This window comes from Dipteris shenzhenensis, chromosome 17 (genome assembly GCF_047967505.1).
Source record: "Dipteris shenzhenensis isolate YYH24624 ecotype China chromosome 17, Dip_SZ_1.0, whole genome shotgun sequence".
NCBI classification, from domain to species: domain Eukaryota; kingdom Viridiplantae; phylum Streptophyta; class Polypodiopsida; order Gleicheniales; family Dipteridaceae; genus Dipteris; species Dipteris shenzhenensis.
In genome coordinates, this window is record NC_141612.1 from 44,447,135 (window position 1) to 44,461,612 (window position 14,478).

General features: G+C 41.2%; 1 protein-coding gene across 2 annotated transcripts in view; it reads right to left on the reverse strand.

The window, feature by feature from the left end:
- Positions 1–1,442: 1,442 nt before the first annotated feature.
- Positions 1,443–14,478, reverse strand: part of ARC5 (P-loop containing nucleoside triphosphate hydrolases superfamily protein) — a 52,202-nt gene continuing 39,166 nt past the window's right edge. Inside the window, exons 15-18 of one of the 2 annotated variants that reach the window (XM_087388283.1) lie at positions 7,690–7,747; positions 7,187–7,531; positions 2,112–2,276; positions 1,443–1,992 (exon numbers count right to left, since the gene is read on the reverse strand). In XM_087388283.1, coding sequence (XP_087244409.1) covers positions 1,867–1,992; positions 2,112–2,276; positions 7,187–7,531; positions 7,690–7,747 — 694 coding nt within the window. In that variant the 3' untranslated portion in view covers positions 1,443–1,866. Of the gene's footprint in view, positions 1,993–2,111; positions 2,277–7,186; positions 7,544–7,689; positions 7,748–14,478 lie in introns of both variants that reach the window. The other variant, XM_087388282.1, reaches the window with a different exon arrangement.

The window sequence follows — 14,478 nt, forward strand, 5'->3', positions numbered from 1 at the left end:
CATGCCATCATGTAAATATTCCTTTATCCAATCAACCACCATTTTGGTGGTAATCTTGTATATCACCGGCATCAAAGTAATGGGCCTCCAATCAACTAATGATTCACAAATGGGCTTCTTGGGAAGAAGTTTGACCAACCCTTTCTTCCAAGAATCCGACATACATTGATTTTGCCAAGCAGCATTGATAATTTGCAGCAAAGGCATTTTCAGCAGATCCCAAAAAGCCAAGAAAAAATCCCCCGTGAGACCATCCTAGCCAAGAGATTTCCATCTACCATATGATTTAACAACATCACTTAGCTCTCGTTCAGTAAAAGGAGCTTCCAAGTGCAAGGACTGTGTCGGAGAGACAATTGGAATGACATGCTGTAATAATTTTCTCCTGGTTGTAATAACCTCTTGCGAAGGTAAATCTGCTTTCCCAAACAAAGAAGAAAAATGTCAAACACAAGCTGCAGCAAGCTGTGCCCTAGAAGAAGTCCAAACACCATCTGATAACAAAGCCCTGCAAATATTTTGAGAAGACCTTCTGTAATGTAGCCCTTTAAAGAAGGCTTTGGAGGAGTAGCCTTTATCCAAAAAGGCTCTATGTCGTGCACGTGTCTCCCATTGGGCTATTTTCCTATTGTCATTACATTGCAGATAATATTTTGCCTGACATAAAATTTGATTTTCCTGATAAAAAAGACTTCTGAGGTAACTCAACTCTGTCAAAGACTAACACTGAGAATTTTCCCAAGCAATACTATCCCTCAAGGTCTTCATGTAGCTTTTCCCATAACTACGAATGACAGCTTGCATCCATGTAACAAAGGCTTCTCAAGCAAAATCAATGCCAATGTCAACTTGTCGAGATAGTGTCTGAACTGCATCTTTAACCATAGTCTTGTATGCTTCGTGTTGCAAATAGCTGTTGTTGACAATGAGCAATCTTCTATGAATAAGCATGTCATCAAGTATCTCATGGAGAGCAATCCTCAACCACAAAGGGCCATGATCAAAATGTGTGAATGTGCAATAGACCCCATAAATTGACAGTGAGAAAATCATAATGCTGAGGATCGACTCTATACCATCTATCCAATCGAGCCCGATAAGCAGACTGAGCATTGTATTGAAAAGTGCAACCAAGCAGCATAGACTGTGATTCTTTCCACAAATCAATAAGAGAGAGCTGAGTCAATAAAGTAGACCAATACCGAAGCTCAAATGCTAGCCTCCTATGAGTATGACCTGAGGTATTGTCACCTGGTTAAGGAGCATTATTAAAATCTCCACAAATGAATGCATGTTGTTTCTAGGGATAACGAAGCTGTTCTACTTTTCTATAGATACAAATCATTCAAAACCCTATAAGAAACTTGAAGATTCAAAGCACAAACTACATCTAAACAAGCCATCATCAAAACTATGCATTGAACATAATATTTTATCCGCTATTAATATGGTCATCAAATACATCCACTTCTATCACCAAATGACTCGTTCTTTCTTAATAGCATGTGCACCTTAAAGCATTCCACCGACCTGTGCACTCAATTTGTGTGTAAGGCTAGCTCCAATATGGAAATACCGTCAACTTGTGCAAATGTAGGTTGGAAAAGGTTTGTGTTTAGAGCATCTTGCTAGGTCAGTTCCTTTTCAGAATTTAACAGGCAAGAATAGGCATCCCTGTGGAGAAACATAATTTCTCTATTTGCAAAAAATAGACACAATGACTCACAAAAGCACCACAATTTAGCTATATTTCCTTGATATGGAAGTTGCAGATCACATCATCCTGTCTCCAAACTAGCCTAGCATGTCAACAATCTCCATGTCATCAAACAGATAACATTGATTGTGCCATTGAACTGGGGCTATCTACCGCCTTTCACTGATCCTCAGCAATGTCATCTGCTCAGAAAGATCTCTTCGGGGCAAAGGACTTTTGTTATTGCTGGTAATGCTTTCATGGATGATTGTGAATTTCTCTTGAAGTCTTTCGAGCTGCAATGACACAAATCATTAAGAAATCATCAGTTAAGTGACCCTTAAACCTTCACAAAGATGGAGTTCATGGTTGTAGACAAAGAAAGACAAAACCACAGTTCTTTCAGAACACCTACTCTTTTCAATTCAAATTCAAGGTCAGCTTTTTGTTGTTCCAGTGCACGACGTGCCTGCGCTACATCAAACACATTATCCACGTCTTCCTCAAACGCAATCTCCAGATCTTCTCGCAGAAGTGCAGGAAACTTGTCCACAACGGGCATGAGGAAAAAGCAATTGAACTGCCAACCACAACCAGCATAGATCAACAAATTTTTCTTCATTTTATGGAAACCAATCCTGCACTGCATACACTAAAGCATTAAATGGAGACAATCTAAGCAAATGGAGACAATCTAAGCAAGGCCAATCAACTGCAGCAGTTGCATGATATAAAGGCACATGGGCACAATCAAATCGAAGACACACTGACATTCCGTGAATTGCACAAGAATATGAGTAAACAAGCAAACATAGCTTGCTCTACTCACTGCACGCCAAAGACCCTCGATAGGGCTACAAACTACAAAAAGACCGAACCCCTCCAGCATGTTTAACACAAGTTCAATGTTCTGATACCTCAGCCTGACAAAGAAAAACTATGGCAAACGACTGATGAAATGGACCAAATTTGCAATTTTGTTCCATTAAAACTACCCTGAGTGATGAGCACCAAATATTTGCAAGAAGCAAAAGCATCCCAGAAATCATGTGTACTAAGTTTTACATAATCCAAAACAATAAGACAAGCACGTGTGCGTGTGCGCACACACGCGCTCTCAAGGAGGAAGGCGAACATAAGAAAACAACTAAGCAAAGCAATGGCTACATGTACTAGCTCTCCACACACATCAAGGAATCACCAAAATCATCAGGCAACATGTCTCTCACAAAGCTCCACTGAAAGCTTTACGGCACTTGACATTGTCATTGCAAAATAAATTAACATGCTGAATAAGTTATTTGCAAAGCCTTCAGCAGTTATGTTCATTTGAGACTTGAAAAAGGCACAGCTGTTGCCAAGTCATTGCGTATTGCCCTACAATGTCCCAACTCTATCCCAATACTTCCTGATTCACACTGGCTGATCCTTGAAGATTCCTTAGAGGAGGATGATTTGTTGCTGATTTATTACTATGTCAGACAAGGGAGGTAACCCCGAGTCCCAATTATCTTCCACTCTCCTGTTTCTCCAAGATCTGAGGACAAGTTCGCACCTCTCTTAAGGTCAATAACTGCCTTTTTACTGTCAGCCAGCTTTTGAATGAGTATCCCATAGCATTCTCGCAGCTGCAAAAGTGTCTTCTCACCTGAGTGACATCCCTTGGCATGAGATTTGTGACATCCCATCTCAACTTCCAACAGAAGAAACTTTAGATTACCCAGTTCAAAGTCCATGTACTCAGCTATCCAAAAACTGGGTACAATTTCAGAACTTAGATTTGACCTTGAACAGAGATGCAATATATAATGACTTTATGGATAGGATGGAAAGGGAAAAAACACCTAATACAAAAACCCATCTCTGTCAATGGTATCATTTCCCTAAACTGCTTCCCACAATAAAATGGAGATCGGCCACGGGACAGGGCAGGGGGGCGTTGCAATGTTAGGTCTAGCCCCTGGTATGGCCTTGTAGGCTAGTACTCTTTAATTCTAGTCCTTGTTCATCTTAACTAAGTCAACTCTTATAACATGAGTTGATCAGTCTAGGGTTTAGGGCAGCCTTCATAGGCTTGTACTTACACTTGACTTGTACAATTGCAGTACTTGCTGCAATAAACGTACTATTCAGTTCTTGCCTTTGTTGCTGCTCCGTGCTTTTGTTACTTGAGCTGCTGCACTTCTTTTGTAATTCCCATCGGTGTTATCCGAGCAGTTGCATTCTGCTCCTGTTGTTTGGTCACCTCTAGATGACCCCATTTGGATTTGCAATCAAAAGATATTGGTTGTCAAACTTTGGCAGTTTTTAGTGATCAACGTAAATTTTTCACCAAAAAATTGAATGCCATGGTCGCCAAGATTTTTACTCCAAACCCAAATGAGCGCCTAATTTTCTAACATTCTCCTTTTAAAAAACATTGATGACGAAACTCTATTCTCTTGAGCAATATGAAATTTTCAACATATTTTCGTCCATTGCAACTTTGCTTGCTAAACAACAGGTAAAGTTCTTTGGGGAAAAAAAAAAAAAAACAAGGTAAAGCCATCCAATACCTCATCTAGGAGGCCATCATCAACATGAGGAGTACCTAGAACACAATGCAAAAATGGGAACCTGAAGATCCTTACAGTTTCTTAACTTTGATTTCAAGCAATGAAATGCATCCAAAAAAAGAATGCACATTGTTTTGGCCAGATGCTCGTAAGGGCTTGAATCCAACTCTAGACTTTGGAAATAAATTTGGATCACTACTTCCACATCCATCTTATGGACCATCTAGAGAAAAGAGAGAGTTCATGCCAGAAGTAGGATATAAAAGTCAATTGTTTCATTACAGTTTGGCCATCAGATTATGAATATGAGAATGTGAAGTTATGGGTTACAAAAGCAGTGGACGTGAAGAGAAATTATATCAAATCAAATGGCAAGCCATGATTTAGATATTTATCATGTTTGTTGCAATATTTAATAAAGAAAAAGGTTGGTTCAAATCAATCAATCCATTTTGGTTATGAGAACAAATTACCTATTGAAGGCAGTAATACCACAATGAATTTGACGATTGATGGATGAGAAAGAGACATTGCCCAAGTGTTGCATGTATTGACAGTGGCAGACATTCGCCAAAAGTTTTATCCATGTCATGAATCATTGATCAAAAGATCAAGGTTGTCTTGAAAACAAGAAATGCATAATGTTCAATTAGTATGGGATTCTTGCACATGTTGTGAGAGATGATACACTTTACAAGCTAGTATTGATGCAAGGTAGAACAATTTGGACAGGAGGCTGTTTTATACAATTTTTGGGAATAATGGAGTTGAATCTCAGTCGCTCTCTTCCTTCTGTCACCTGTGCCTGAATCTGGAGATCTAAAAGTAAATAAAATTCACGTGTACAATATCAATATCAAAATCCTTTGCGTTGTAACATGCATCAGTATGGTGGTACGTTCATCTCATGTAGTCACCCATGCCAAGAGTTCACCATGCTTTACAGCAAAATAAGCATCAAACAACACCTTATAGCCTGAACTCTATAATAGAATGGGGTTCCAAAAAAGAGAACATGCATCCTATAAGGGCAGCTAGGTGTATGTTGTGAAGGATATATGTACACGTAGTGTGTTTGGAATGAGGTAGTATTTACAGCTGCCTATGTCACGATGCGTCCCATTAGAGCCATTGGGGCACATCACATCCCAAGAGGCATGGATAGGCAAGAAGCCTACAGTGTTGCATCTAGAGTGTTTGAATGTTATGCTGATCGACCAAAAAGTCAGCTCAGCAAAAACAGCAACAGCAAAGTTTGCATCAGTATAAAGAGCCTTTTTAAAAAATTTCTAAAATGGTATTGAAAACCATGCACAATGCAAAAAAACAACTGCCTTAGAGCACTACTAGAAGCAATCAGAAACAGCAAAAGAAAGTGCAACTGCAGCCCTTCTATTGCATGTTCTAGATGAAGAAAACCCTCAATGGTTCACACAAGGTCACACTATGCATGGGAAAACCGCACTTGAGATCTAGCTGGTCTTCCACCTAGGAAGAATATGGTCTAATGCAAGTGAATTTGCAAAAAGAAACTTAAAGCAAATGCATTAATCGAAAGAAGATTGGTAGCCAAAGCATACTCCCAGGAAGAGGAGGTGAATCTTACTGAGACTGAAAACTATCACGGCATATCTTCTATGGGTTCACACTTCTCATGGCAAATGGGTATCAAGTCTGCATTTTTAATAGACTTGGATGAGGATATATATAGAGCACCCACCTCAGTTTGTGCACAGGGAGCAAGAGGTCATAGTACACAAACTTTGAAAGTCGCTCTATGGTCAAGCAAGCGCCCATGTCATGGTTTACAACGATTGGTGCCTTCTTCATCTCATTTAACATGAAAAAGGCCACGTTAGAGACGATCTTTATGTATTGCAGAAAAATGATAACATCATCGTCAATTATGTACATGAATGATCTTATCGTTAAAAAATATGATAGTATTCGCATTAAGCAGCTAAATCTTGCACTTTGCGCAAGTACTTCCAGATTTATGAACATCGCACTATTTCTTCTGCAGAGAATCATGGCCGCTGAAAGGTGTCATCTTTGTGGGCAAAGTAAAAGTACACACCTCAATAGTTTATTTATCTGGAGAAAGGCTGAAATTGGATGTTAATTCAGATCAGCCAGATACAGAAGTCATTCCTTAGTATTTACAAGAGGCCTATGGGCAGGTTGATTTACTAGATGACCACTAGGCTGTGCATTTCTATGCTGTCAATTGTGTCAGCCAATACATGGCACATTCCAAGGCCATACAATAGAAAGTCGATGGGGGAGGGCAATTCAATGGCCGACTTTACCAAGTCAACCCTTTCTATGCAAGCATCTCCTTGGTCTCCATGACGACCTAATTTTTCTGAGGGATGGTTGATGCATATAACACCTCTAGGACAATTAGCAATATGAAGGGAATGTTAAGAATCTTCTTGGTTGCAATCCTTTCGCTATTATTATGTGTCAAACACTTGGCTATTACTCAGACTTGTGTAAGCAGCATTCAATGCTCACATCCTCATACCTCTACATCAAGGTCTTTAATATATAATTTCATGTCAATAAAGCTGTGGTGTCCAAAGTCCTTTAGCTTATGGATCAATAAAACTTTTAAGGACTTTCGAGTGTGTTCGAATCATTGCAGCCATGCTCTAGTTATGGATCAATAAAAGTTTTAAGGACTTTCAAGCTTGTTCGAATCATTTTAGCCATGCTCTTCAGCTGTGTATTCTCTCCACTCCATTTTCCTTCAATAAGACAGCGTTATACTCCACCCATTACCTTTTTTGGATATCATTTAAAATTATGGCTCATCTTGCAAGCTGGTAGCATTCAACATGTCCTCAGCCTACTTTATTCACTTCTTATCCCACAGGAAGTGAAGCTTTTCAACTCGGGAAATGACTTTGAACTTCAAGATGTGAGAGCATACCTTCAATTCAACAGCAGTTACAAAGTGATCACGTATGCCTTCAAAAATCTGAGCAACCAAAGCATTAACAATCTCTTCAGAAGAAGGGACTAGTCTGCGGTTCCAAAGTGTACTCTCCAACAGGTCCACCAATCTAGCTTGAGTTGTCTGGTTAGTATTTGATTCTGAGTTTGGGGCAGATGGATTTCCTTTATATTCTTGACGTGATAATTTATCCTGCTTGTTACCACTTCCCGTTGTCGTGATTAAAGCATCAGGAGCAAGGGTATTTGTAACAGCTCCACTTAAAGTAGACGACTCACTTGTAGAAAATGTGTCCAGAAATGGACGTAACCCAGATCGATTCTGCAATAGAAACTGGCAAGGTTGTAAAAACAGTATCGCATTGTTTTAGAAATCATACAGTACCTTACATTCAATTCAATCAAGACTTCATTTATCAGCACAGTACCAAACCAATTATAGTTCTCTAGTGTGAAACTAGGTTGGTTCAAACAATGTACCTTATTATGCAATGACCAAGTTACATAGCGAGTGGTACTCATAAGGTCCTCCATGCATCTACAGAAGACCATTTAAAGAACTCGTTACAAAAAGCAAAATACTTTACATCTCCTCCAACAGATATTGTGGATTCAAAGATCAAGTTTTAAGACAAATTTTCCATGGACTAAATCTTTCAAGATGCAACTCAGGGCCAGCAGGTCTTTCCTTAAATTAAACAGGACCCAGCAACACATTATCTTATTTTGTAAAATCCTCCCTGGCATTGTTGAAATCTATATTCATTTCAAAACTGAGACACATTGTGTCCAAGTGTGACTAAAAGGGATGTCTTTCCCACTAGCAGACAGCTGATCAAATACACCATTGCCATCTGATACAAGAAATACCTCCTTAAGAGTTCTCCTCAAAATCCAAGTCTTTAAACCATTGTCAATAGATGAAAGCAGTTCCCTTTCTTATATACCAATCTAGCAAGGGCTTATCACATGCCATGCTTCAGCGAATGCAGCAGTATCAAGGTTGATGTTTCCCAAATGTAGAAGAGACTGTTCTAAAGCAGCTTGAAGCGGTATCCACAATGAATGTGAGAAAAATCCACCATTTCTTTGATGGATGGTATGGCATCGCATCAAACAAATATGCATCGTCTTAAACTTCCTTAAACGCTTCCAAGCCACTTCCAAACTAAACAACAAAGAACTAGAACCCCCTCCAAACAGGGCCGAATCAAACTGAGCCAACGAGCAATATGCCAACCAGATCAAACCAGACTGGTCTGTAGTCTAACCCCCCACCAGCTGCCAGGGCTAAAAAAAGGCCCCTGCCCTGCTGCTGTGCTCTAGAGACCAGAGCACGGATCCTGAGGCTGTACAGCCTGTACTGCATGCCATCAATCAGGCCACATAGCAGGCAGTTGTTCCAGGTAAGCCTCTATCCTACCCTGGTCTATTACACCCTTGTCTTCTTCATATGGGGGCTCACAAATAGGTTAGTGATCTTTTCTAACACGGGAAGGTCTGTACTGAGAAGCAAGAACGGCCACAAGTCGAACAACCTCTACCAAATGATGGTGAACCTAAATGAACAAGAAGAGACCTGACTATCATAAAAGATCTGCGGCCGAGTCAAAGAAATCCAGGCCACAGAGCCCCAAGTGATGAACAACGTGGACGAAACTGATCTCCCCATAGGTCTGCAATCCCAGGCCTGTTTGCAGTCACAAAGGCAATGCTGAATATTGTCATTGACACTGAAGCACAAGGGTAAGAGGAATCAGCTCCAAAAGTGTTCCTCCACTAATTTACTACAATCCCTCCATGAATGAAAAGCCAAAAGAAAAGAGTGCCTTTTCTATTCTTGAAGGATTTCCAAAGCCTCTCTCCAAAAGGAATTCCGTAAGTCAGAAGCTCTTGAAGTGGGACTCAATGCACACATGCTCCCATTGTAAATTTTATGATAATGCATCGAATAATTGGGGATTTTCCCTTCCTCTCATATCTGTTGTTAATTGATTGTGGGTTTGGTAAGCAATTGATTCATGTATCCACCAATGATAAAAGAACAGGGGGAAAACCGGACAGCCCCTAAGCAATCTAGAATAGCTCAATGACCTTACCCACTTCTCCCAAACCAAAGGAAATGCTCTTTCACTAACAAGACTTTAGATATTTTATCCAAGAGTGAATCATTTAACGGGAAAAAATGTGACAGGTTTCTAGATAAAAGACACTTGATTTATTCAAGAGAGGTTCTCTTCATTACAAGATTGAAACACTCCAAAGAACACTTCATGTACTTTAGGACGTAACTCAAGGAATAAATATATCACATCACTTCCAAAGTACATATATATATATATATATATATATACCTTTGTAAGACTAGAATAAGTCCAATCATACACCTTGGAATGAATGAACTGAGGCCGGGAACCAAGTAAATCAGAACACCAAGTGAGGCTCTCAAGACTAGAGCGCTTACACCACTTCAAAGCAAGGTGTCCGGGCACCGCTATCACAAGACTCCCTCACAACAAATAATCACAAGACAACACAGATCTTGCTGTTAATTCAGGAAAACAATCCCCAGAGTAGAGAGCACTCAATCCACCAATGAATCCCACTCCTACAATCAAAATTCCCAAGACGTCACTTCAGAAAAAAACAGTGAATTCTTTGCAGATTTGAAGGTACTCCAGCCTGTCAACACCAAATGAGAACTCCAGCCAAAGATAGGCTGAATCAAACTATTCGATTCTGGAAACTCACCAGCTTCACACCAACAAATGATCTTTCTCCTGACTGCCAGGAGTCACGGAACAGCAACAAGTAGATGCACAATTCCAAGGCCCAAACGTCTTTTTCAATGCAACATCAACTAGAAGCGATCAGCCTATCAATCACAACTGACTCTCGTACAACTTGCTCGATGAACAGAAAGAAATGGGAATCAGCTCCTTTAGATTCTTGTTCCTTCTTTCCTGACGAACTCTTCACGCCCTCTTTGCAGCAGCAAATTGATGCAGACCAGCAAGCTACTTCATTCGTCAAAAAACCCACGTACATATCAAGAGATGAATGCCTTCGGGAACGAAATGATGAGCGATGGCTTCACTTTCTTGCTGGTGTCCAGAGAATGAAGAAAAAAAGCCGCCTCCTTCGGTAAGAGATGTCGATCCAGCAATGAAATCAGCACGTCGATCATCCTTCTCCACATCGCACAGGTTTCCGGAATTCTTTTACCCACGTATCATTTTCGATTTCTTCCTTGCCTGGAGTAACCTTGGCATACATTCCTCATTTTTCTCCAAAGGTTTTTTACCACTCTCCTTTGCTTACATTGAATCACCCCATGGCAAATTTAATTGCACATTTGGCCCCCTAGGCACACTTTCTACACACACTTTTCACATGCAATTTTGCCCTGTATGCAAACCCACATGAACCAGCTAAAAGCCCCTTGATCTGGCAACAAATAAACCCCGAAATCCCATCCCATCATGAACACAGTGACCCGGGAAAAACCCCACAATTACACATAATTTTGGACATGTGAGCCCCAACACATGACCCTTGGATACCCTTGCTTTGATGTGATTGGTGTACCACTTGGAGATTCATCATCTCCCATTGGGGCCCTTGCAGAGTTTTATTCAACTTTAAAAAAATATTTACATCACATCTTTTTTTTTTTTTGGAGAAATGTCCTTGGAACAAAAAAGCCCCATCATCTGCTAGCTAAGTGTACCTATGTGCCTACCCCTTATTATGTACAGTGCACAAGAACTAACTACATTTTTTGACCTATCACCGATATCTGAGGATTCACAGCTGTGCCTCTGCTCCCAGTATTCGTGATTCGCTGAAATTGTATTTAGGACTCATCTCGTGAAGCACGACACCCTTTCCCCCCAAACTCATTGTCTATATCAATCAATCTACGCGAGAGTGGCCTCCTTCTACCGAATCATTATTTTCCATCATCATGCAATTCGAGCACCTTACCATCAATGTAGAAGAAGCAATGAGGAGCTCAACAATATTTCCAATGTGTCGCTAGTCTGAAATTTCCTGGCATTACTAACCATAAAGTCAAAGAAGGAAGGCTCTTGGAGTGAATTGTCTGCAACAATCCACTCCCATTCACCTCGGTCCCATTGAAGATATTCTATGGGTACACCCCTATTAAGCCAAAGCCTCAAATATGTAGGGGAAAGGCCTCGAGATGGGGGCCAATCTACCAGCCAGTAACATGAAAACATGGCCAGAGATAAGAAGGGAGTTTAAACCATCCATTAGAGACAGAACAATTATAATCCATAACCTAGTGCTATATGGTCTAGAGAGATTGCTTGGAAAGGAGATTACCAACTCTTCTACGAGAAGAATCTAGTTGGGTGGGCAATAAATCTTACCCCACATTAGAACCAGATTCTGAGTTGTCTCAGGTATTTCATAACTTAAAAAGCTGAGCTGCAGCTACATCCGTTTTGAGACAACCTCAATGGGATGTCATTTTTCATGTCCATGTTGATGCCTCTGGATATACCTTAGGGATTGCATTCTAAGTTCTTTCTTTGCCTGTAACAATTCCTTCTGAGCATCTTGGTCCCCCTGCCTTGCCTTTGTCTCAATATTCTCAATTATTTGCTTAGTTCTATCCATTCTTGCTTAATTCTATCCATTCTTTGAATTTTGACTGCTGCTCCATTCTTTCTTACCAGCTTGAGAGTGTCTTGGGTCTTATTTACTGCATCCAACCAAGAATCAGCAATCGATCTAGTGATGGAGAAAGAGTGCTTCCAGATGCTCTTTATTTCAATTTGAGCTTGAACTGACTTAAGCTCAAAAAACTTTGGGTCGGCATTGAACCAGGAAGAGGTCCTTTTGCCTTTGCCAAAATCACAAACAAAAGGAAGGGTTTGTTGTCAGATACTGATTGTTTGGTCCATTATATCCTAGGACTCATAACATCTGTCCAACCTAGCCTCCCTCTCATTGTCTCCCATCTGTCTGTTGCACCAAGTGAAGTCTACGATAGTTTTAGAGCCTCTGATCATAGATCCTTTTCCCATCCACCTGTCCTTGAATTTTCAACCATGTTCAAGTCTCCTCGTCTCAAAGTTGAGAGGGAGTCCCAAGTTTGAGTTCTACCCTGACCTCTGGTGCGAGCATACACTGAAGCTACATTAATAAAACTCCCTTTAAGTTGCATCTAAGAGCAACCCATCTTGCTTGGTCATGAGTGAAATCTCTGAATATTCACCGTTGGTAATGAGAGAGGACCCCTACAGCAGTCCCTCCACTAGCCTCTTCATGTTTTGTGTCGAACCAGGTCCTTCTTCTATCAATAGAAGTGAGTCTCTTTTCTAGTTTTGGGCCAGTGACCTTCAATTCCTGGAGTGCTAGAGATGTTGGTAACAAGGAGTTTGATCTTAACCAGTGAGAAATTCCAACCCTCTTGAAGGGTCTGTCAAACCACACACATTAAGTGTGAGGAAGGAAATGGGTGTACTTACCATTTTTGCTCTTCCCCTTTCTAGTCTTGGGGTGAGGGCTTTTGATATGGGGCATGGTTTCCTTTATTTGGGATCGTCTTCTTTTGTTGTGAATGATAGCAGCCTTAACTGCAAGGGCCTTGGACTGCACCGAAAAGACCATGGTGTCCCCACCTCTATCCCATAAGAGACCTATAACCCGCAACAACATGACACCTGTGGCCCAAAAACGCTCTCATCCATCTGATTGTCTATGTTGTCTCCCATCTTCAGCTTTTCCAAAGGGATACCTGCTGTTACGATTAGGGACTGTTTGGACAGCAACCTAGCACAGCAGAATAAGCATGAAATATTCAGTGTTCTCCCTCAGACACAGCAACGCTCACTGAACTGGCGAAGATATTACAACATGTAGAGCAGTATATTCATGTACAAAACGTGGGAAAAACTGCTCAGAAACATCCATCCAGAAGTGCTTGGTAAGATCGCAGTCAAGGATGCCTGCTCCTACTGAGATTTACAGAAGAAAGTATATGTCACACTCTACACAATCCACAGGGCCTTTAGAAACTTGAATTGCTGAGTAGAGGTGACCCAAAATGGCCACCTATTTATGGGAGATGTGGGAGCTTGGAGTTTGCCAAAAATAGCCAATTGGTTCAGTCTGGAAAACCGACCAAGTCTATAAATTGGGCCCGACTTTGTCTGCTGCAAAACCCAAACTATTTTGCTGGATTTTCTTCCTGTTGCAGGTACCTACTGCCCGAGCTGTAGATGGGCCCTGGCAAGTGCCCCATACCTGCTGTATTTCCTGCAGACAGTCCACATGTCATTGCAGTTGTTCTAGATCCTATTCCAGGTACTGCGAGTCCTCCAAACTTGCTGCAGACCATGTGCAATCTATCTGTCCAAGTACGCTCCCCACCTATATTGCCCTGACCCCTTGTCCTCCTCATAAGGGGGCTCACAGGTGGGTAAGTGACACTCCAACACACCCTCTCAATGACTCAACTGTGGGCCAATGCCCATGCATCTGATGAGATGCTCCAGCTGCTCTCTAGGAAGAGCCTTGGTAAATATATGAGGATGTTGTCCTCTTTGGGCAATAAAGCAACTCCAGGACCTCGTCCTGGATTAGCTCTCGAATGAAGTGATACTAAACCTCAGTATGCTTCGTTTGAGCATGGAATGCCGGGCCCTTTGAAATTGCTATGCAACTCATGTTGTCACATAGGATTACTGTCACCTCCTCCTGAAGAACTCCCACGTCCTCTAGTATCCATCTGAGCCAAACAGACTCACGAGTTGCCAAACAAGCTGCCCTCTATTCTGCCTTCGTAGAAGATAGGGCAACTCTACATTGCTTCTTCCTTATCCATGAAATGGCATCCTCCACAAGCATGAAGCACTAACTTGAATGTGAGGATGGTGTCATCCCAATCCGAATAATAGAATCCGCCAAGCTTGCTACGAGAGCGATACGTGATTCCATAGCTAGTTGTGCCTTTGAGGTACCTTAGAACCATGAATCCAGCCTTCATGTGATCCTCCCTTGGGTTCGGTTGAAAAGTGACAAAGTAGTCCAACTGCAAAGCTATGTCAGGCCTGGTATTAGTTAAATACAGCGAACTACAAACCATTCTCCGGTATATCACTGCATCTACCAACTGAGACGTGTTCTCATTGCTCAGCTTGGTCCCAACCTGCATAGGAGTTGGTGTCTCTTTGCAATCCTGCTTTTGAAATCTTCTCAACACATCCTGACAGTACCTCTCTTGACAAATGAAAA